This window comes from Scyliorhinus torazame, chromosome 3 (genome assembly GCF_047496885.1).
Source record: "Scyliorhinus torazame isolate Kashiwa2021f chromosome 3, sScyTor2.1, whole genome shotgun sequence".
In the NCBI taxonomy this organism is placed as follows: Eukaryota; Metazoa; Chordata; class Chondrichthyes; order Carcharhiniformes; family Scyliorhinidae; genus Scyliorhinus; species Scyliorhinus torazame.
The window spans coordinates 191,377,194-191,399,800 of record NC_092709.1 but is presented as its reverse complement, the minus strand read 5'-3'; the positions used below and the strand labels follow the sequence as shown (position 1 = coordinate 191,399,800).

The following is a 22,607-nucleotide window of genomic DNA, read 5'->3' as shown; positions in this document are numbered from 1 at the left end:
ACTGCATGGACACGGTTGTTAATATCAGTTTTTTATTTCCATTTTTTAAAAATTGAAATCAAATTCCAAAACTGCCATTAAGAAATATAGACTAATCCAGGAAAATAATCATTACGCTACCATAGCATAAATGTGGGTGGGCCCTTCCTGTTGATTCCCTTAGTTCCTATTTTGGTCCATGGATCATTAATGGAGACATACCTTAAAGTGTCAAAGTAGCACACTGTGTTATAATGTTTTGTATTTTGGGCAGAAGAACCCAGATAGATTGGAGAGATTTGTTTGAATTGGTTGGCTGGAGGCCAATGGGTTGGCCAGGGACAGTGTTCTGCCTCACACCAACATGATTGGTTCCTGTCAAGTGGGGTTTTCATAGAGAACCCAGGGGCGAAACCACTGGATCCTCAAGGTGGAAGCAGCTCTCTCTCTCTCTCTCTCTCTCTTCTCTGCTGCCTACTGTCTAAAGGCCGAAGCTTCTAGACGCTGAAAGAAGAAAGTCTCTCTCTCTCTCTCTCTCTCTCTGTCTCTCTGTCTCTCTCTCCCTCTCTCACCCTCCCCCCCCTCTCTCTCTCTCTCTCTCTCTCTCTCTCTCTCTCTCCCCCCTCTCTCTCTCTCTCTCTCTCCCCCCCCCCCCCCCCCCCCACCCCCCCTCTCTCTCTCTCTCCCCATCTCTCTTTCTCTCTCTCTCAAATGCTGGCTTCTTGCTATTTCTGTTAGTCTACAGTGAAAACTCTTATAAGTTGAAAGAAAAAATAACATCCATTTGAAAGGCTAGATTGAAGAAGAAACTAACTAAGACGTCATCATTATTTTACACCCTTCTTACCCGCCCTAAGTTTGTTTGTGCGCGTGTAAAGGGGTGCGTTAAAGGAGAGGTTAGAGATTAGATTGTAGTTAACCAGTTGTATTTGTTGCCTATTTAATTACAGTTACTGTTAATAATAAAATGTTAGTTGCGTTTCATAGAATTCCTATTTTGCAGAAGGAGGCTATTTGGCCCATCGAGTCTGCACAGATTCTCTGAAAGAGCACCCTAACCTATGCCCACTCCCCTGCCCTAGCCTTATAAACCCATCTTACCTTTGGACACTAAGGGCCAATTTAGCATGGCCAATCCACCTAACCTATACATCTTTGGACTGTGGGAGGAAACCCACGCAGGCATGGGGAGAAAGCGCAAACTCCAATCAGACAGTCATACAAGGCCGGAATTAAACCCAGGTCCCTGGCGCTGTGAGGCAGCAGTGCTAACTGCTGAGCCACCATGCCGCCCTTTAGAAACCTGTTGACTACTTATTGGACTGCCAATGACCTCAGTTATTGTAAAATAAAAATTAATTTCAACCGTGTTACGACTCCAGGTCAAGTGGGGCTGGAATTGAACGCGCACTGGCCCAGGGTGTTATGACAAATGTAATATTGGTAATTTCTAGATGTCTGCATATTTTATGTATTACTGCTTTGGCACTTATGAGAAAACCATGTTTTTTATATTTGGATGAGTTGTCGAACTGAAAACCATGTCTGATGTTTTGACATTTTTAAAAAAAGATCATTATTGTGTAATGGGGACTCATAATGCTCACTTTTTTTCTAGTTCAAGTATCTGAAGAACTTGCTGCTAGTTCATGGAGCCTGGAACTATAATCGCGTAGCAAAGTGTATCCTGTACTGCTTTTACAAGAATATAGTCTTGTACATTATTGAGGTAAGCTACTAGATTTCTCTCCTGATGCTCATTCTATTTTCTGCCAATTGTTCCCACTCTTTTCCCCTGTTATCTAATATCACAACCAGGAAAATCACTTGGTGTTAACCGAGAGCGCTTGCTCAGCTATTCTCAGTATTGCTGGAACATTAAAATCTGCCACATATTATTGGTATTTTTGCTGATGGTGACAAGGAATTATAAGTCATGCAATGCCACTGGATTTTTGATTTATTGTCTTGCACATTCTGCATCGTTCTGAGCATTTTGATTTCCTTAATGTTTCTTAACCCACAGCCTCTCCCATGTAAAAGGATAAAATGTCAAATTTAATTTATCACCATTCATTCAGCCAAGCCCTGACAAACACTCAGTTAAATTGGATAATAATAGATGATTCTAAAGTAACACTGAGAGAGATGATTACTACACATGGTATTCGGAGGCTACGTGCTGAGGTGCTTCCTTCCCAATACCGTATAGCTATTTTAGTGCTAGTCAAGGCCACTGTTCAAACCTGTTTGCCACCTGGTGGCAGGAAATGCCTTCCCTTTAGGAACATACAAAGAAGCTTTGAGAGTAGAACTATGGAGTAGTCTTCAGTTCTGTTTGCCTACTGTTCCAACTCAACGCTAATAGGAGTGAAATGAGAGCATATGAAAGGGAGCACGATGAAAGAAAAATAATCCATGAGTTGATTGAATCTCGTGACATCTCAGGTCAGTACTCTTCCTGTATGCACAGTTGATTACACAGAACTTGGAGCCCTGAATTTAGGAGCATGTTTGGGACAGGCAAGAATCACATATGGCACCCTGAGTATAATGTCTGGGCCATTTTGAACATCAGGCCTCATTACAGTATCATGGGTGGGCTATCCCCCCTCCCATTTGTCTGTGGAATTGGGCAGCCCACTCCCCTGTTGTGCACAATTCCCAGCAGTTTTCTTTCCAGTGTCATTTCATATAGGCGTTTGATATCGGAAATGTCTGAGCAGGTTATTGATATTACTGATCTCAAACATCTTTGTCTGCAAGACATTGTGATGACCTTCCTATTGCTTTCTTTTCCCCTCACCTTCCTCGTCCAATGAGGCCTGCTGCCCTACGCCTTCCAAATATAGACTCCCTAAGGCAAGGTTGTGCAGTATGCAGCACGTGATTCTACAGACAACTCTTTGTAGGCATTACCTACATGATGTGATCTTGGTTATAAGATGCCTCACAAAGACATAAGAAAATCTAACCCTGAGCCAAATTATGAGATGTTATGAGGGATAACCAAATTAATGTTTAAAGTGCTGCTTTTTAAGCATGATCTCAAAAGTAGAACAGAATGTTGAAGGGTTTTAGGACAGGAATTCCAAAGGAATGGAACTTATTTAGCTGAAAGCAAACAAAATCTTGTGCCACAAAAATTCTTTATTGTAAAATTTGAAAGTTCATTTAAGTGAATACAGTGATGGTTCGTGACTCAGGGTTAGATGAAGTTCTGGGATGTGATTAATGCAGTGTAAAAGACTACAATAGATGGATTTCCTGCAGTAGCTCTTAGGAAAGATTGGCAGAACCCCGAGGAAAATAATTTAACTAGCTGTTTTCGGATGCTAGCATGGTACATTATTATCCTGCCAGATAAATTTCCCAGCGGGAAAAATTAGCGCCTGAAGATGGGGAAAACTGATGGGATTATACCTTGTGCTATATATTATGAGTTGAGCAGATAATGTGGCTCACAGCTGCTAGATAATTATACCATATACCATACAATGTTTTATTATATAATAGAAGAACATTTTAAACTTAAAAAAAGGTAAACATTCAAAATAAATTAATATAATGGGCTGTAACTTCTGATGGAGTGGTGATTGAGTCGGATTGCCACTCCTCTTGAAACATCTTACCTTAAAATCCAGGAAATGCAATTTGCCCTACCTTCCGACTCCGGCCAGCTGAGATCTGGGTAATGCAAGACTGGTGTCTAAAGTGAAAGGGAAGGAAGCTGTGCCTCTTTTGTTATGGCACTAGCTGGCCCTCTGGGTGGGGTGATATCAATTCTCAAGCCGGTGGGACAGGGGGGATGGTGAGGGAGTTGGGGGAGTTCTGGGGGGGGGGGGGGGGGGGGGGGGAGTAGTCAGGAGTTGGGAATGTCCCATGGTTTGCAGAAGTAACTAGGTAACTTGATGTAACTCAGTTGAAACCAGCTGAAGGTTACAATTTAATTTGCATTTTTGGATGATTCCCAGTGCAAGGCAATTGCCCAGAAGAAATTTAATTTGCATTTCCTGGGCAGTTACCATGCAAACCTTATCTGTGAACCTGGGGGGGTTTGCGGAGATGCAACATCACATCTTTCGGTGTGTGGCGCTCAAGAGGTTAGGGCCCATTAAATCCATCTTGTTTGAACACCATTTGTCTCCTTTCACCTTCAGTGCTCAGAAGTTTTTTTTTTCTTCCAATCTAGAAATTTCCCACTTGTACTAAAAGAAACTTGATGTGCCTCCCAACTTTTAGAAAAATCATGCGTTTTCAGTGCCCATTGTGATGTACTCATGTCTGAGAGACATCCCTCAGTCTGTCTGCCAATACAGTTCCCTCATTGTATCAGCAGGGTTCAATTTAATGCACTCTACTGCAATCAAGCCTTAACTGGAAGCTTGTGCCTGCCATACTCAGGGTGACCCCAGTGACTGTCATATTCGTAGGGATATAGTAAGTAAGCAGCATGTATTTTCACTGCCAACACCATGCTGAAATCCAGTAGCTGCAAGAGCCTGGGGTCAATTGCTCCAGTGAAACGCTAGCTACTGTTTTAAGAGACCCTGTACAACCATAGCTGCAGTTAGTTCCCTAGAGGAAAGAGCAGAGGTTTGTCATTGCCACTTGCTAACAGTCAACTCCAAAATAGCATCACTAGAGTACTGGGGTGATGAGAATGTGTTAAGAAATTGTGATAAATTTAAACAAAAATACATGTAGAAAATGCTTTTGTAAATCTTTTTGGGATATTCTTTAAAATGTATCCACCCGACCAAATGCTGTAAACAAATTCCATCTGCCTCTGTCATTCATGACTTCACACATGTCCAGCAGATTGTGAGAAGGAATCTGTTGATGACCATCTCCTGAGCCATGTCTCCATAATTTCACTTCACGATTCGCTATTAAGTATATTTAAATAAGTAAAATTGTTACACTAGTTTCTTTTTTCTATCTTCAGCTATACACATTTGTTTTTCAAATATTGTTTGCACATTCACTCAAGCAATAAAATAAGGTTGATTTGTGAGCAATGACTTCATCTGGAGGCCAGCTGGCTTCAAATTGGTAAATGGGGAATTTGTAGCGATTCATGCTTCTATAATCAGATTTAATGAAGCGTGGAGTGTTACAGAGCTGTGACATGGTAGCTCTTGGATAGCTTTTACATTCATTTTTTGGAGATGTCAGATTTTCTTCAAGAATCTAATAGGATGGGGACAACAACTGTTTGGAGTTACATTCTGCACATTTAATAAATATATAAAGCCCTTAATACAAATGGTATTTCAAAGAGCTGAAAATAATTACTGAAAATCTCAGCAAAAACAGTTGAGAATACTTTCATAATGCCTTTTAAACTTTGTTGTTGCTAAACTGCGCAGGCAATAATACTTGAAAGAAGTGAGCGATATGGAAATTGCACATGGTAACTCTGCTTTGTTCTTTTTAAAATAAATTTAGCATAACCAATTTTTTTTTTTCCAATTAAGGGGCAATTTAGCGTGAACAATCCATCTACCCTGCACATCGTTTGGGTTGCGGGGGTGAGACCCACACAAACACGGGGAGAATGTGCAAGCTCCACACGTACAGTGACCCCGGGCCGGGATCGAACCTGGTTCCTCGTTGCTGTGAGGCAGCAGTTTCTGTTTTGTTCGATGGTGTTCAACTAAGATATGTCTCAACAATTAGCAAATCGTATTGTAGTGTGTATATAGGCTTACCTTGCAATGAAAGAAAACAGTAAGCATTTCTCATCCGATGAAGTGGATCATTACACATTTTAATTCAAAGACTAGTAAAGAAGGACTTTAAATATGGAAAATTATGAATTCACCATTTTTTTAAAAATGGATGCATCACATCATTTAGTTTGAAATAAATTTTGTATGTTAATATTTTCCTTCACTATTTTCGTTAACCAGGCACCTTTTGCTGATAGGTAAGAGACTGAAAATCCACAAAGGCAGCACATTAGTGCCACTTTAGCCCACTGAGAACCTGCAGCGCTGACCCTGCAGGAGTTTGCAGGGTCAGGGGAAGGCTCCTGTATTTAAATATAAAGTACATGCCTGCACCACTCGTGATGTTTCTCATCTGTCTTTCAATAGAGTCTAGGGTTCCTAAAAGAAGAGTGACTTAACAGGCTGCTATCACCCCATTAAGCTATCCATTTGGTCCAAGCAATGGCAGGGGCTTAGGGGATAGATCGAAACTTAAGCTACAGAAGCATTGGGCCCAATTTTATTTCTGTGCAAGTGGATGGATTTTGACTACGTTATAATTTGATCCATTATCTCCTACGGTGCCAGCCATGAAGTGAGTGGTCCTGCATAAAGGTGGCTCCTGCCTGAGGACTGTTTTCTTTTGGCACTTTCTGCCCGTTTTGCAGGACTGTGCGGGTGGAAAAGTAATACAGTGGAAGAACTAGGAGTCCTTCTCCGGTGTGGGGTGTTGAAAAGTTACCAAACGAGAAGTGTCGAGTAAAGGGTACTCTTCGGACAAAGGACACGCGTGACAGAGGAGGGGAAAACATGATGGAGGGAACTGTGAGAAATTGGTGGAGTTCCTGTCAACGGAATTTAAGAAGCAAAGCCAGATGGTCACGGAGGCCTTGGTGAAGATGACTGAACCAATTTGGGCAGCCTTGGAAAGGGCGGAACAGCGGTTGGAGGCGCAGAATTCGTCAATGCAGAAGTTGGAGGAGACAGTCTCTGACCTTGAGGATGGATTGCCTCCTTGGAGGAAGAGGTGGTGATGATGTTGGAGGGGCAAAAAATGATAGAAGGCCAAGATTGATGACCTGGAGAATTGCTCCAGATGACAAAATCATTGGGCCTCCGAGGGCATAGAAGGAGTGAAGGTCACAGAATACGTGGCAAAGATGTTTGAGCAGCTGGTGGGGGAGTAGGGCTTTGCATGCCCTCCTAATGTGGACCAAGCCCATTGGTTTCTGAGGAAGAAGCCCAGAGCCACTGGGGGTGCTCATAGTCCAGCTACACTGATATTTGGACAAAGAAACGTTCCTGAGGCGGGTGTAGGAGACACAAAGAGTGCAGTTGGGAAGGCCATCCAGTTCGAACCTACCAGGACCTGACAAAAAGGAGGGCCAGGTTTAATAAGGCCAAGTCTGCTCTTTTTAGGAGCAAGGTGAGATTTGGAATGATGTACCCGGCTCACATGTGGGTAACGCACTGGGGCAGGGACCATTATTTTGACACGCGCGGAGGAGGTGATCAACTTTATCAAGGAACATGGACTAGAGGACATTTGAATGTTTTGGGCCACCTGCATGGTTGCGTTTTGGTGGTATGTTTAAGTGCTGTTATCGTTGGATTTTCTCATTCTATTTTTGTACTGTTTTGTAATATTTGTTGCCTGCATTTGGGGGTATGGGTTTTGGGATGTATTAAAGCAATTGTTCGGAATGGTGGGATGCATGAGGTGGCGGGGGAGTGGTTGTGGGGACGGATGGGTTTGGGGTACAAAATTAAAAGTTAGTTCAGTTAGGGGGGTTGGAGGTGGAGTTTTTGTAAATATAGTGGGTACAGTATTGCGCCCTGGGGTGGTAGGGTCGGAATATTCGGTAATTGCCACATCTGATCACGCTCCACATTATGTGGATTTGTGTTTGGAGAGGGGTTGTGCCCTGTGACCTCTGTGGAGGTTGGATGTGGCATTGTTGGCAGATAAGGGGCGATGTGAGAGGATAGCCACAGCTATAGGAACGTAGGTGGAGTTTAAAAAGAGTGAGGAGGTCCCACCTTCCACTTTCTGGGAGGCTTTAAAAGCAGTGATTAGGGGAAGCTGATCTCTATTATGGCACATCGAGAGAAGGCAGGAAGGATGGGGAGACAGAGGTTGGTGGGCCTATTCTGATGGTGGACCGGCAGTACTCTGCTACCACAAAGGAGGAGTTATTGAAGAAGAGGAAGAAACTCCAGATGGAGTTCGAATTGGTATTGACGGGGAAAGTTGCTGTCCAGTTGTGTCGGGTATGAGGGGCACTCTATAAACATGGGGAGAAGGCCAGTAGGTTACTGGCGCACCAGTTGAGAAGGCAGGTGGCCTTGAGAGAAATAGTACAAACGAAGGACCGGGGGGGTGCCTCATCTGCTCTATGCAGTCTGGGAAGGCTCCGGGCCCAGACGGACTCCCAGTGGAATTTTATTAAAAGTTTACCACAGAGCTGGGGCCTCATCTAATGGCGATGACTCATTATCCTGGGGAGAGGTGCTGACCACTTTGACACAGACTTTTTTCTCTCCAATCCTGAAAAAGGATATGGATCCAGTAGAGTGGGTGTCGTACCGGCCCATATCTCTATTGAATGATGACGCAAAGTTGTTGGCCAAGGTGCTAGCAACACACTTGGAGGAATGTCTGCCGGGGATGGTAGCTGAGGATCAGACTGGGTTTGTGAAGGATTGACTATTGTCAGCTTATATAAGGAGACGATTGAATGTGATGATGTCGCCGCCGTCTGTTTCGGTGCCGGCGGTAATAGTCTCCATAGATGCAGAGAAAGCGTTCGGCAGGGTAGAATGGGAGTTATACTGGGATGGTTCAAATTTGGACCCAGGTTTATTTCTTAGCTCAGACGGTTGTATAAGGCCCCCACTGCGAAGGTTCGTACTAACTCATTAAGCTCCGGGTAGGGTGGCACGGTGGTGCAGTGGTTAGCACTGCTGCCTCACGCCGTCAAGGTCCCAGGTTCGATCCCAGCCCTGGGTCACTGTCTGCGTGGGGCAGACATTCTCCCCGTGTCTGCGTGGGTCTCTTTCCCCCCCCCCCCCCCCCCCCCCCCCCCCCCCCCCCCAACCCAAAGGTCTGCAAGCTGGTGGATGGCCAAGCGAAATTACCCCTTAATTGAAAAAATAATAATTGGATACTCTAAATTTATTTTTTTTAAAGCTTGGGGCACTTTTGATTGCATCGGGGAACAAAGCAGTACAGTCCACTTTCCCCGTTACTTTTTGCGTTGGTGACTGAACTGTTGGCTAATGCTCTTGCGGTCGTCAATAGAGTGGAGGGCTATAGTGAGGGGTGGTATGAAGCACACCGCTCCAATCTGGGAAGGATTGTGGAGGTGCTAAGCAGATTTGGCTCCTTTTTGGGGTATAAATTTATTGTGGGGAAAAGTGAGGTGTTTCCAGTGAGCCCTCAGGGACAGGAAGGAGGTCTGGAGTAATTGCTTTTTCAGCTGACTATGTCAAGTTTCAGGTATTTGGGAGTACAGGTGGCTCAAGATTGGGCATTGTTGGATAAATTGGGGGTACAGGGATATGGCAGGGGAATGGGCTTCGGTAGAGCGCTCTTTTGGAGGTTTGGTGCAGACCCGATGGGCTGAATGGCGGCCACCTGCACTGTGGGGTTCAATGGCGATCTGGAAGCATTCGAATTTTCATATTTCTAACATATACACAAATTAGGTTTTTCAAAATAACTTTCTTAAACTTGCCTTGATAGTAATTTCTTCATATTTCATTTGAGGTCTGGGGCGCGATTTAACGGATAAGTTTCTAAAGTGTCATTTCGGGCAGGTTTGGCTGGGTATTTCCTGCCGGCTTTTTCGGGAGATCCACACTGGTATTTACCCACAGTCATTTTTGGGGGCTTGGGGAGTTTCTCCCCGGTCCAGCCCCACAAACATTTTTCAGCAGTGGGGACCTAACCTCACTGGTGAGACCGGTTCCTCCGAGATTGGGCCGCCATTTTGAAAGGATGCCCATATCTTGGAAGTGAGCTTGAGAGTTCCCCACAATCCCCCCCCCCCCCACACACACAATTTGCCTCAGAACCCCCTCCCCCTCTGGCTATGGGGTCAATGAGGGGGCCCCTTTTCATACCTCCCAACCCCCCTTTACACTTCATCTTGTTGCTCTCTTTGGTTGGCTCTTAATTTGGCTAAGTTTAATTATGTTTGCTCAAGAATCACCAGGTATCTTTCAACACCGCCACAAGGTTCAGAACCGAATACTGATCAATGACTCGATACACCAGTTAGTAAGTTCAAAAGCAATGCTCATTTATTTACACACAGTCAAATCTACTCATGCATAAACACTACAAACTAAACTACCACTATTACTAAAGCCTATACTTAGCTTCGGGTGCCCACTCAATCAGAGGAACAATGACCGTTGCTCAGTTCTGAGGCTGCTGAGTTGAGCTGTTAACAGGGTAGCAACTAGGAGCATCTATCTCGTAGCGTGCGGTGACTTGGAACTTACTTGGTCTGCTGCAGCTGCTAGGCTGGTCTCTCTCTTCGCTGAGAGCCAAAGCCAAAGAAGGAAGATTCTCCCTTGGGGAATATCTTTTATACTAAAAAGGGCTCCACATGCTTTTGGGCGGGCCTTGAACTTGGCCTCAACTAATTGGGTCTTTCCCAATCAGTCGTATCGATCTTCCTCCAATAGAGGGGTGGTTCCCTGATCGCTGGGCGTGTCCTGGTGACCGTTGGTCTGCTTTGTTTTAGTCTCTTCTGGCGCCGGGGAGTCTGCCTTAACATTGTGTATCTAAATGTTTCCCTTTTGTCCCCAGAGATGGCTCATTAGTATGTAGATTGCTTGGCGGTTTCTGTCCTGTCTGAGAGTTTATGGTTCTAATCAACAGACAGAACTTGCACCTGCTTGTTTCTTAGTATTGTCCAATTTTCCCTGCATTTTTTGCAAGTGTCCATTTTGTAATCAGGACGTGGCCATCCCAGATGGCTACAATCGCCCCCCCCTTTTCCCCACTCCCCTTTCAGGACCCCAAACCTTTCTCCCCCCCCCCCCCCCCCAAATCTTTAGGAGGCCACTTTATACCCACCCTTCAACCCCCAATCCTTAATACTCCTCATCATTCTTCCTTTCATGGGCACCCCCTCAGGCCCCAACCTTTGGCAGTAGCACCCAGGCACGGTGTAACTTGCACCTTGGCAGTGCCCCAGCCAGCTTGGCAGTGGCAAGATGCCCAGGTGCCAGAGGGAAAGCCAGTATGCCTCCCTGACCACCCAGGGGTTTCCAATGGACTGGGAGAACCCTCCCCGCCCCCCTCAATGCCTTACGTTTATCTTCTAGTGATTGTCCAATGTTAAGTCCCAGACTTCACTCTTTTATAAGTGCAGGAACATTTTATACTGTGCAAAACACCAAGTTTTAACTTCGCTAATTTCCCCAATGCTGTGATGCTGAAGCAGGACTTCCACCAGCATTAAAATTTGAATGTTCGTGAAATAAACTTCAAGTATGTTTCCATCTTTTTGGCATAGTAATTTCTTTAGCAAACGGAAATTATAGTAAGAAGTCTTACGACACCAGGTTAAAGTCCAACCGGTTTATTTGGACCACTACCTTTTGGAGCAGAGCTCCTTCATCAGGAAGTTATAGTGGCAGAGTGGATGAAGCTCCAAAGAAATGTTCAGGAATTTGCCATCAACTTTAAACTTCTGCAAACAAAGAAAGAATGAACAAGTTCTTGAAGCTTAAAATGAAATTCTTCTACACCCTTGCACTACAAGGCTTTTTAATAGTAAATTAATCTAAAGTGACACTTTAGTGAGTACTGCATTGTCAGATGTGTTGTCTTTGGATGAGATGTGTGTCTAACGTGTACAAGATGTCAAACATTCGCAAAATTTGTGGACTCGACACAAGGACTGAAATACGATATGAAACTCGTATTTCATCACATTCTTAAGTAATTTTCAGTACTGTCATCATAATGGTGTGAGATTTACTCTGATAATTAGTCTACTGTTACTTTAGATTGTAAGAGAGCTTAGAATTTGTACTATTAATGAAATAGTTTTTTGCCAATGCTAAATTTTGTACATGCGTGCAAAGTTACTTAGCGATTGCTATTTGTTATATTGTGAAAAGCAACCTAACAACTTGCCATTCATCTTATTTGCCATTTGGGGACGGAGCTACACATTTATCTACTTGACGCAGAGACTATACTTCAAAAGTAATGAGACTGAAGTAAAAGGCAAAGACTGGATGGGGAATCCATGTGCAGTGAAATCAAAATGACATGTTGACCAATTAGAACTAAAATTGGCCCCATAAGGTGTGTTCTAGATTCCTGACAATTCGTAGTAGGTGAGCAGTTCAGCTGCTGAGAATGTCTTTGGGAAGCAGAACCTCTGCCTATGGTGGACTTGGTTTGTTATCATGACATACTGATGCTGTTCATTGTAATTACACTGTGACCTGTACCAGCTAATCACTGGTAAAATAGCAGCCATAAAATATTTCCAAAATTGTTCAACTTCATTGTCACTTAGTGTAATATATGAAACACTAAGTCTTAAAAATATGACATAAATAGTTGATTTGACCTCAAAGAACTGTCCCATGTATAAGCAGAAGAAAGACAGGGTTAAAAAGAAATGAATAAAGAGCTGTTTCTTAAGAATTATCGTAAAGCTACTGAAATCTATCATTGGAGACAGGAATAACTGAACACTATGAACTGTATAAATGATATGAACTGATCAGAGGTTAGTACGGATTTCTGAAGGATGGGTGATGTATGACCTTTTTTTGAAGTAGTCACTAACATGGTAGTTAGGGGAGAGTCTATGGATATTGTCCAAATGGACTTCCAGAAGACATTTGGTTCAGCACAAGGGCTTATTATTGTTTTAAAAAGTAAAGCTCGGGGATTGGAGCTGAGGCTTCGCCTTTTCACCAGATATATTAAATAATTGGATGAAGAGAAATGTCTATCCAAGTTTCAAAATTGCACAAAATTAGAGTGCCCGACAAATTGTATTGATGAGTGGAGGAAGTTACAAAATGACATGGACGGACTGAGTGAGTGAACAAACTTATGGCAGATGAAGTTCAAAGTGGGGAAGTGTGAGGCATTCCATTTAGATCTGAGTAAGACAAATTGGAATATTTTCTTAATGGTAAGAATCTAGGACTTGTGGAGGAGCAAAACAGTGTTCATATACACAAATTACAAATAGCCAGTGCAAGTCAAAAAGCCTAGTAGAATGTTAGCTTTCTCTCTCAAGAGGGTTGAAATATAAAAGTGAGGAAGCGATCCTTCAATTTTACAGAACCTAGGTCAGGCCCCATCTAGGGTATTCTTTTTAATCTGAGTTTCAGGAAAGATAGATTGACCTTGGAAGGGATCAGGGATTATGGGGAGAAGGCAGGAGAATGGGGATTAGAAACATATCATCCATGATTGAATGGTGGAGCAGACTTGATGGACCGAATGGTCTAATTCTGCTCCTATGTCTTGTGATCTTTTATAATGTAGAATTACCAGGTTGATACGAGACTCAAAAGGTTAAATTATGAAAATGTTATGGCTGCATAAACGTGGTTTATATTCCCCCATGGTTATAAGATTACAGAGTAATGTCACCAAGGTGTTGAAAAGTGGTAGAAGGCATTTGATACCATTGATACAAATATACTGTTGACTCCGTTAGGGGGAAATTCAGAAAAAGCGGGCATAATAAAATTTGAGCAATGTCATTCAGGAGTGAAGTCAGAAAAGTGTTTTTCACAAAAAAATACAGGAAATCTGGAACTCACTTTCTCCCAAAAAGGGGAGTGCTGGGGACATAACAAGATTGGGACTGATCAATTCTTGTTAGATAATGGTTTTAAGCAATATGGAAACAAGGGGGGGGGATAATAGAGATGAGTTCAGATCAATCATAATTTAATTGTATAATGAAACATCTCCAGGAACTGAATGGCCTATTCATATTCATATGTACCACTGTCCAGTATTTGGAAGAAATATGTTAACATTCACAGATAATATTTTTCTTGGGCTGAAGGAATTGTGTAATTTTGCATTTGACTACCAGAATGACTGTTCAATTATTTTTATAGTTACTCCAGAATTTCAGTTTAAAACATTTTTGATGTAACATATGACGATATACCCATGAACTATATGAAATATACCTCCGTACTGGTCTGTCTGCACAGTAGTTCTTTACTCCTAACTGTTGTATTGGAGAGGGGAGGAATCATCTAACATACAGTATCTAACAAGTGATACTTGTTAAATAGAAGCTTGCTGCATATCTGCAAACATTATATAAACAAATTCTATTTAAAATACTTTTCAACAGTTGCTGTTGTAGTTTGGAATCAAAATGAATCGTTCAATTTCTGTGCTTAAAAAAAAGCCTTGTAGAAAGAGTGGATAATATGATTCAATTTTTGTAGGACTTCCTGAATCCTGCAACATTGAAGTACGTTTTCACCTATAAAGATAGTCAGGTGTCAACAGAATACCATCTATAATTCTGATTTTAATTTTTGCCAGAATATGTTTGCTTATAGTTTTTAATTTTAATGTTCCTCAGTTATCATCCATATAATTTTCCATTCCACACATTTGTGACACTGACTGTGAAACTATCTCTACCGAAAATGGACAGCAACTTCAGGAGTTCCGAAATGTGCAGAGTAACATGGAAATCCAAGCGTTGCTGTCAGTGATTGTATGTTCCTCCATAATGTTTCCCATAGACCCCTATATCCCTTGACTTTATGAATTGGCAAAAACTTCCATTTTCACATGGTTAATCGTGCTGTAATCTTGTGAAAATGGGTTTTTAACTAGGTTTTCTAACATTGTAATAACTTTATAAATACTGCTAAATACCCTTGTCTTGAAAAGCCAAATTTGTAATATTTGTGGAATGTCAAATTTTTCCACAATTATACTATTTTCACATATTTTAAAGAGCAATTTTTTATCTTTTAAAAGTCTTTTTATTTTCGCTTTTATCTTAATTCAGTTATATTAATGTTGTCTGAAAATTTAAATCATAAGTGAAGCGTATTAATTGCTTTGAACTTTCTGATTTGCAGTGCGTGAGTACTTTGATTTGAAGCCTACCTTCTTGCTGAAAACATTGCAGTTGCATGCCAAAAAATCCTTGGCGACAGATTTAAACTGCTGTCATGAAAAGGGAAATCCTGCCACACAGATTGTTAAATTGTTGTAGGCAGCTTTCTTCAAAGTCAGCAGCAAATGCCCTTGCTTCGCCTCTAACCTCAAAATCTGGGCCGTAGTGTTTGCCTGGTTTATTAGCTCATGAGGCTGATGAATGGCATTGTTATCTTCATGGGCTGCATTTTATTAATTCCTTCTCAGGATGTGGGCATTGTTGGCAAGGGTGGCATTTAATTCCCATCCCTAAATGCCATTAAACCTTCTTGGTAGTGTATGGTGTGGTAAATGGTTTGTTCAGCCCTTTCAACAGGCATTTAAGAATCAGCCATATTATGTGAGACTGGAGTCACACGTAAATCAGATCTGATAAGGGTGGCAGGTTTCCTTTCCTCCAGGGATACTATTGAACCACTTGTGTTTTCGCAATAAAATGGCAATTTCTTGATCACATTTACTGCTTTTTATTTACTGATTATTTTTTAAACTGAATTCAAATTGTCAAACTGCAATGGTAGAATTTGAACTCTGATTACTCATCATTATTGCTCTTGGTTACGTTACTAGACTATTGTACTGTGTACCTCATTACCTCATACCTGTTGGCCATGTTATTATAGCTTTGAGTTTCTGCAGACAGGTAAGTTGCCATGTGCCTTCTCATATGGTGCTTAGCCTATAGGGAAATAGTCATTTTGCAGTTTAAATTATTGGAACTAAATTTTTGTGAGCTGCTCTTTATTCAGTCTAAGTAAATATGAAATTTGTTTTTAGTAACTTGCCATCACTATCCCCACTGACCAGACACTTAATAAAGTAATAACTCATAGCAGCTACTGGCAAAATATTAATTCTTTGTGACCTCTGTAGAAAATAAATATTCTGAGACGTTGACTGGCAACTGGAGTTTGCACATTCTTCCCATGTCTGCGTGGGTCTCACCCCTACAACCCAAAGATGTGCAGGGTAGGTCGATTGGCCACACTAAATTTCTCCTTAATTGGAAAAAATAGTTGACGGGCAGTGTGAACTAACAATGTTGTGCTGTGGGAGTCACCTAGGATGGAGTTTCGCTTGATTTTACTGTCTATATTTCAGTCCACAATTCTGTATAAAATGCTAAGGGGCAAAGCCTATGTTGTAGGAGCGGCACAGTAGCACAGTGATTAGCACTGTTGCTTCACAGTGCCAGGGTCCCAGGTTCGATTCCTGGCTTGGGTCATTGTCTGTCCGGAGTCTGCACGTTCTCCCCGTGTCTGCATGGGCTTGCTCCGGTTTCCTCCCACAAGTCCGTAAAGATGTGCTGTTGGGTGAATTGGACATTGTGAATTCTCCCTCCGTGTACCCGAACAGACGCCGAATATTGGCGATTAGGGACTTTTCACAGTAACTTCATTGTAGTGTTAATGTAAGCCTACTTGTGATAATAAAGATTATTATTATAAATTCCTTGCAGGCTTTTACAAAAAAATTAAAATTCCAGGGAGCAATAAATGGGCACATTAAATAGTCTATGATACTTTTATAGAATAACATGACAGCTTAATTAATGGAACTATTGAGAGTACCATATATAATCGTATCTTGAATGAAGTGCAAATTTTATAGAATTGATCAATTACATGGCAGCAACAAATTCATTATTATAAGGTAGCTCCCAACACCAGTCTTGCACGTAACTTTTATTTTCAGCATTTCAGCCAATTGCTCGAGGCTGAGAGGCTGTTTCCCCAGCTTGAACAGTAAAACTAAGGGGCATAGTTGCAAGATAAGGAGTCAGCCATTTTGGACTGAGATGAAGCAAAATATCTTTACTCGGAGGCTTGCTAATCTTTGGAATTCTCTATCCCAAAAAGCTGTGCATGCTCAATAATTCTGTATATTCAAGATTGAGATTGATAGGAATTGAGGACCTGTGGGACAGTTGAGTTGTAGTCAAAGATTAACCATCATATGAATGGTGGAGCAGGCTCAAAAGGCTACGTGGTCCAAGTGCACTCCTATCTCTTGATTCTTGTGTGTCAGCAAATAAAGCATCCATTTAAGCACTGCAAGACCTTTTAAAGCAACAATGAGATCATCTAAATTTTAATCTGTGTTTGCAATTAGTTGATGGGAGAATGTTGAACAAGATTCTGGGAGAATGCTCTGCTCCTCTTTAATAGTTCTGCTGGACCCTTAAAATGCAGCTGAACCTTCACATCATAAAGATTAATATTGAATCTAAAGGGTAATGCCTCTGAAAATGCAGAGCCACCTCCCTGATGCACTCGACTGTAATTATGTGCTAGAATTCTGGATTGGGAATTGAAACTAACTTCTTCTGAAGGGAATTGCTCGAGATCAAGGATGACTTGCTTCCACTCCGATCCAATGGGTTGTGAGATGGCTGATAAGCCCATTTTGTGATCTGCAGATTCTGTCACATGCAGGGCAGGTGTTGCTTTAAGAGTTGGGTAGACGGGTTTTTTGGAGGCTCGTGAACACTCTGCTATGCCTCAACTTTGCACCTGTAATTTCCTGACAAAGTGTCTCAATGTGTTTGGTGCTTTTGTGAATGAGCCTTCTGCATGTTGGTCAATCACAACCAGGGGCTCCCATTAGTTGAAGGGGATACTGTGGGGTCATTCTGAAAACATTCCCACTATCTCCTTGGAGTATCCTGACACAACTAAGTTCTGAGCAATGCAATTGCTTCGGGATTCTAGTGTCGCGCATACCAGCCCAAAGGAGCTAGTTTTGGGTGATTAGCGCCTCAATACTGGGCAAGTTGGCATGCGAGAGGATGCTTGATACCAGATTTGAAGGATCTTGCAAAGGCATTGGTGATGGTACTTCAGTGCTTTGAGGTGTTGCTGTAGGTTGTCTGAATCACTGAAACATAGGTGCATAAAAATTACAGCTGCCTGGTAAACCATGACCTTGGTCTCAGGTTTGAAGTCTTTGTTCTCAAATGCTGTTTTTCTCAGTCAGCCAAAGGCTGAGCTGGTGCGTTGGAGGTGATGATGAATTTTGTCACCTATGCCTGCCTTTGTCGAGAGGAGGCTCCCAAAATATGGAAAATGGTCCATGTTTTCTAGAATTTTGCTGTTGATCTGAACATCTCTATGTGAAACACATCTTGTTTTATAAGTGAGGACTGAAGTGATGAGATCTGGAATTTTCTTCAATTTTATAGACCATGCATGTACAGTGCATGCCCTAGAGAAAGCAGCTATTCAGCCCACCATGTCTATGGCTCGTGTTTGCTAAAACATGCCTGGGTGAATTCTGTTGCCCTGTTGTATCCTCATATCCCTTTATCTTTCTCCGTGATTATTAATTATACATTTTCCCCTTGAAATACAGTGGTCTCTCTTCAGTCGTTCAGTTCAGTTAAATCTTAGAGATATCTAGGTCTAAAGAAACAAAGTACTTAAGGGACATTTTCAAATGTTAGCATTTGCATAAAAATATCAGTTTATTTTAGAAAAGCAAATTAATTCCGGACATGTTTTCACCTACAGATCTGGTTTGCTTTTGTGAATGGCTTTTCAGGACAAATACTCTTCGAACGGTGGTGCATTGGTCTCTATAATGTGGTAAGTAAATACGTTATTTGGGTGTTCAGTTCAAACAGTTTATATACAATATTGCCTACTTGCCTCAAACTTGTTTATGTCAACATCCTCCGTATGGTGACAAAAGAGTACAGTCCCAGTCCCATCTCCGCCCAACAAGTTACCAGTTATGTTCCCTTGATATAAGCTTTCACCTGTTTCATTCACCTTTAAGCTCCTAACAGTGTTAAGGTTAATGTCACTTACTGCTCACATTGGTGAGTCTCCTCTGCTGCTGCTTTTTGCCAAAGTCTCTATATATGTAAATTGTGCTCAGAAGTTGCATTGCTGGAAAACTCCAATGCAGGAATAGATGATCTGGTTGATGCCCACTACTAGGTTAGTTTTGGAACTCATGTCCATGGAAATTGAAGGGTTGCTGTGAAAGCTCAGTAGCTGGTGAGGACTGGCTTCCATGGTTGAAGTTACTGGCAATATGCCAACTAGTCAGTAGAGAGGAGTCCGTGATGGTAGTTAAATGTAATTGGGGTCTGCCAGAGAGTACTTCACATGGGCAGGTGAGATTGAGGATTGAAAACATCCTGGGCATGGTATCCAATCTGAACAGAGCAGGGTTTTTGAAAGTATTGATGAGTTTCACAACTCTACTCTCAAATTGGTGCCTTCCTGATGCAGTATCTACGGTTAGTGTTTGTGGTCGAATATCTTCACAAAATAAAGTACCATCACAAACAAAGTTAGGATGGGGTGCCCAGACAGTGACGCAAATTCACATCTATTCAAAGCAGAATTAGAATAGTTCCCAAACTGTTGATTGAGATGATAAGGACTGTAATGCAATGCATAGCTTCAGATTCAGCAACACTAAACCCTGCTGTTTGAGTTTCCAGCAAAGATCAACTAAAATCAAATGTTCTGACATTAACTTTGATCATTTTGAAACACATGTGATTTTAAAACATTTCAGTGTACAGTTGGTTTAAACCGTACAATTCATAGCAAGTGTTCCAGGAATTTACAGGATTGCAAAAAACCAGGACACCTCTGATGAGCAGCTCTTGTTACTATTCACAGAGCTCAATCAGAAAAGGTAACATAGTATATTTACTTCTGTTAATTGAAATGAACATTTTAAGTTGACATGGTTTGTAAATCTCAAGTACTTGAGACCTGTCAAGTTTCTACCAGAATATTTACTGATATAATGTGCAAGATGTACAATGGAAAGCTATCTCTTGCACCAATGGCATACAGTTAGGGGGTGATATTCGGCAATTGTTATCCGATCAATATTGATATTTCACGGCACCATTTTAATGCTGCTATTGGAAAGGAAGAAATGCAGTTTATTTGTGTGTGTCAGATTTTCACAGCTTTGCCTCCTCTCACCTTGGGAATATTTGAGAGATCGTGTCGAAAGGAAAACATGTTGAAATATCCAGAACTCTACAAGACGTCACAGAATGCACTGAACTTCAACACAAAGGTAACTACTTTGTTGTTACTCTAAAATTTTATGTTCTATCATTTTTAATTGTAACATGCCTCTATAATATTTGTTTGAGCAAGTACAACTATCGCTCCTCCTATTCTGCTTAAAGGGGGCCCTAACTTGATGAAAAAGTCTTTGACAAGTGTGTGTTAAAAATGAGGAGCTGAGGTGGAAAGAAAAGACGTCTAAGTTGAAAAGCACAGGTGAAAAGACCGAATAGGAGGATCAAAGGCAAGATATGGCAAGAAGCAATGGCTAGATGAGCCCAAGCTTCATTCTTAAAAGGATGTGGTTAGGAAATTCAACCTGTATTGTTTTCTACCCTACAAGATTGATAGGGGTGTGAGACCCAAATTGAACATCAGGCCTCATTTGAATTAAAATGGAGAGTTATGTACCCTGTTTGGGCAGTATGGATGGCTTGTCAGGTCCTGTTGAAATCCAACTAGCCAATTGAGGGATAGGTAGGTCCTGGGAGAGAAGGCGAAGTGGTGAGCCTGAGTCAGCAGCAGCCTGAGTCACTCCTGCTTCTTCTAACTCCCCACGTTTGTTAATTTTGAAATGTTTTCCAGCAATCTCGAGAGCTGTTTCCAGCAATCAATTGAATTGAACCAGATTGTGCAAGATCAGGTTGTGCAAGATGTATTTGCAAAGAAACCTTCAGCAGAAAATTTCAATCTAACCTTTAAAAAAGCATGAATTTTTTGATTGCTTTTAAACTTGTTCACTCTGAAAGTAGTTGCTGAGAAATAATGTCAAATTTTTAACTTTCCTGTTCTGTAAGAAAAAAAAAAGATCCTTTTTTTGCCTGATGTGCTGTTTGCTTTTGCTTGCTGTTAATAAAGCTGTCTCCTATAAGCAGGAATGATTAGTCCTTCTGGTTGAGATGTCTGCAGGCCTCATGTATTTGTAATGTTGTGTGGAAAAAGGATTACTGACCCCTGTGGAGAGGTCAGGAGAGGACAATATGAGCTGCTATTAAATTTGTAAGGGGGTAGGAATTTACACCATCATTCATTAATGTAGAGTTGCGAAAAATGTTTTTGTTTTTATAAGGAAAGTCGCAAAATCCTTAGAATGTTGCACTTTGTGTCACAACATAGTTCGACAATCAAATATTTTACCGTTTCTTAGGCTTAAATATATTGATCGTTTTTCTTAACTGGCTTTGTTTGCTTTAAAGTACTGAAACATAGAAAATTTCCCCCCAAAAATGGTGCTGTGGAAAATAGAATTGAACCTTAATGTTTTTCTTGTATAACTGCAGAATACAATGCTCGGAGTTTACTCATGCATTTTAATTTTGGTAAAATAAGTGTGTTTAGCCCAATGTATGTGTTATGGAGACAGCAAAATTATTATCTCTTGAACTTTATTTCTTTATTTTGTTGTTGTACAATTAAACTAGCTGTCAGCAACGTTTGCAAGATTGTCATGTTGTATCTTTTGATGACATTAACAAGGTGCTTGTCCACCCACTTTCCAGAGGGCAGTAGATGACGTAACCGCTGTTCAGCACTCGTCACTGGTTTTACCATCGACCACCATAATGGTAGTGGTTCTAACATCAGTCCTGAAACATACAGAATCCAAAAGCGCATTGAATGTTTGTTTGGACACTCATCAAACCACATTTGACTATTAGTGAGATGTGCTTCATCGCCAAGATAGCTTAAAATCCAATAACTTCTGACAAATTACTTCTTATTTACTTAGAAAATATAATTATGAACATTTTTATCAGCATTTAATAGGCATCACAAGGAACCATCAAAGGCAAACTTCCTTCCCATCCCCACCCCCACCCCTAAAGTGCCCTTAGTGTTGCTTGGGGTTACTGGGTTATGGGGATAGGGTGGCGGTGTTGGCCTTGGGTAGGGTGCTCTTTCCAAGAGCCGGTGCAGACTCGATGGGCCGAATGGCCTCCTTCTGCACTGTAAATTCTATGATTCTATGATAAACTGCAGGAATATCATGAAAATATCATCAGCCACCTCCAGGGTCAGATTCTGAGCTACAAGACACCAGTGACAGTCTGATTCAACTGTGTGTGTTATTTAAAGGAACAATCATTACATTAATATTATTTTCTCAGTACATATGGTAAGACTGGAACATGGTAAAATAAATGGTCCAGTTGTACTTAATAAATCAAAATTGAATAAAATGCATTGCATTCCAGAGAAATTGGTATATATCTGATTTGCACATGTACCTGCCCCCCTCCCCACTCGCACCCAATTTCCCACAGCACGGTCAAAATGTTTGCTACTTAATTTCATGTTGACCATTTGTAATGCCTCCTCTGTCTTCAACATTAACAAAATAGAGAATGGATATTATGGGGCTGATGATGTCTAGACTTCTGAAGGTATCAATGATGGACTGCACAGAATATGTCATTAACAGTGTCCCTGGGAACATATTTCTGCGCAGCTTTTGATACCATTAGATGTCTGCAACATTCCTGACAAATTCTTTTCAGAACACTATTTCACAGCAGATTTCTGACACTTTATGGCAAAAAAATTATTACTGATTTGCAATATTCTTAAAGTATCAATTGAACTAAAATGTATTTTTGAGACTCCCTGAACACAGGATAGATCATGTAATTTGTACAATTACAAATATCCATTGGACACAAAAATGCCCCCTCAGAT

At 41.3% G+C, this 22,607-nt stretch overlaps 1 protein-coding gene across 4 annotated transcripts in view; it reads left to right on the top strand.

Annotated features, from left to right (window-relative positions):
* atp8a1 (ATPase phospholipid transporting 8A1) overlaps positions 1 to 22,607 on the top strand; it is a 508,819-nt gene that overhangs the window by 387,046 nt on the left and 99,166 nt on the right. For all 4 annotated transcript variants that reach the window (XM_072496670.1, XM_072496671.1, XM_072496674.1 and 1 more), the window contains 3 exons: positions 1,598 to 1,708; positions 18,399 to 18,473; positions 19,816 to 19,938. In XM_072496670.1, the coding sequence (XP_072352771.1) occupies positions 1,598 to 1,708; positions 18,399 to 18,473; positions 19,816 to 19,938 (309 nt within the window). The remainder of the gene's footprint in view (positions 1 to 1,597; positions 1,709 to 18,398; positions 18,474 to 19,815; positions 19,939 to 22,607) is intronic.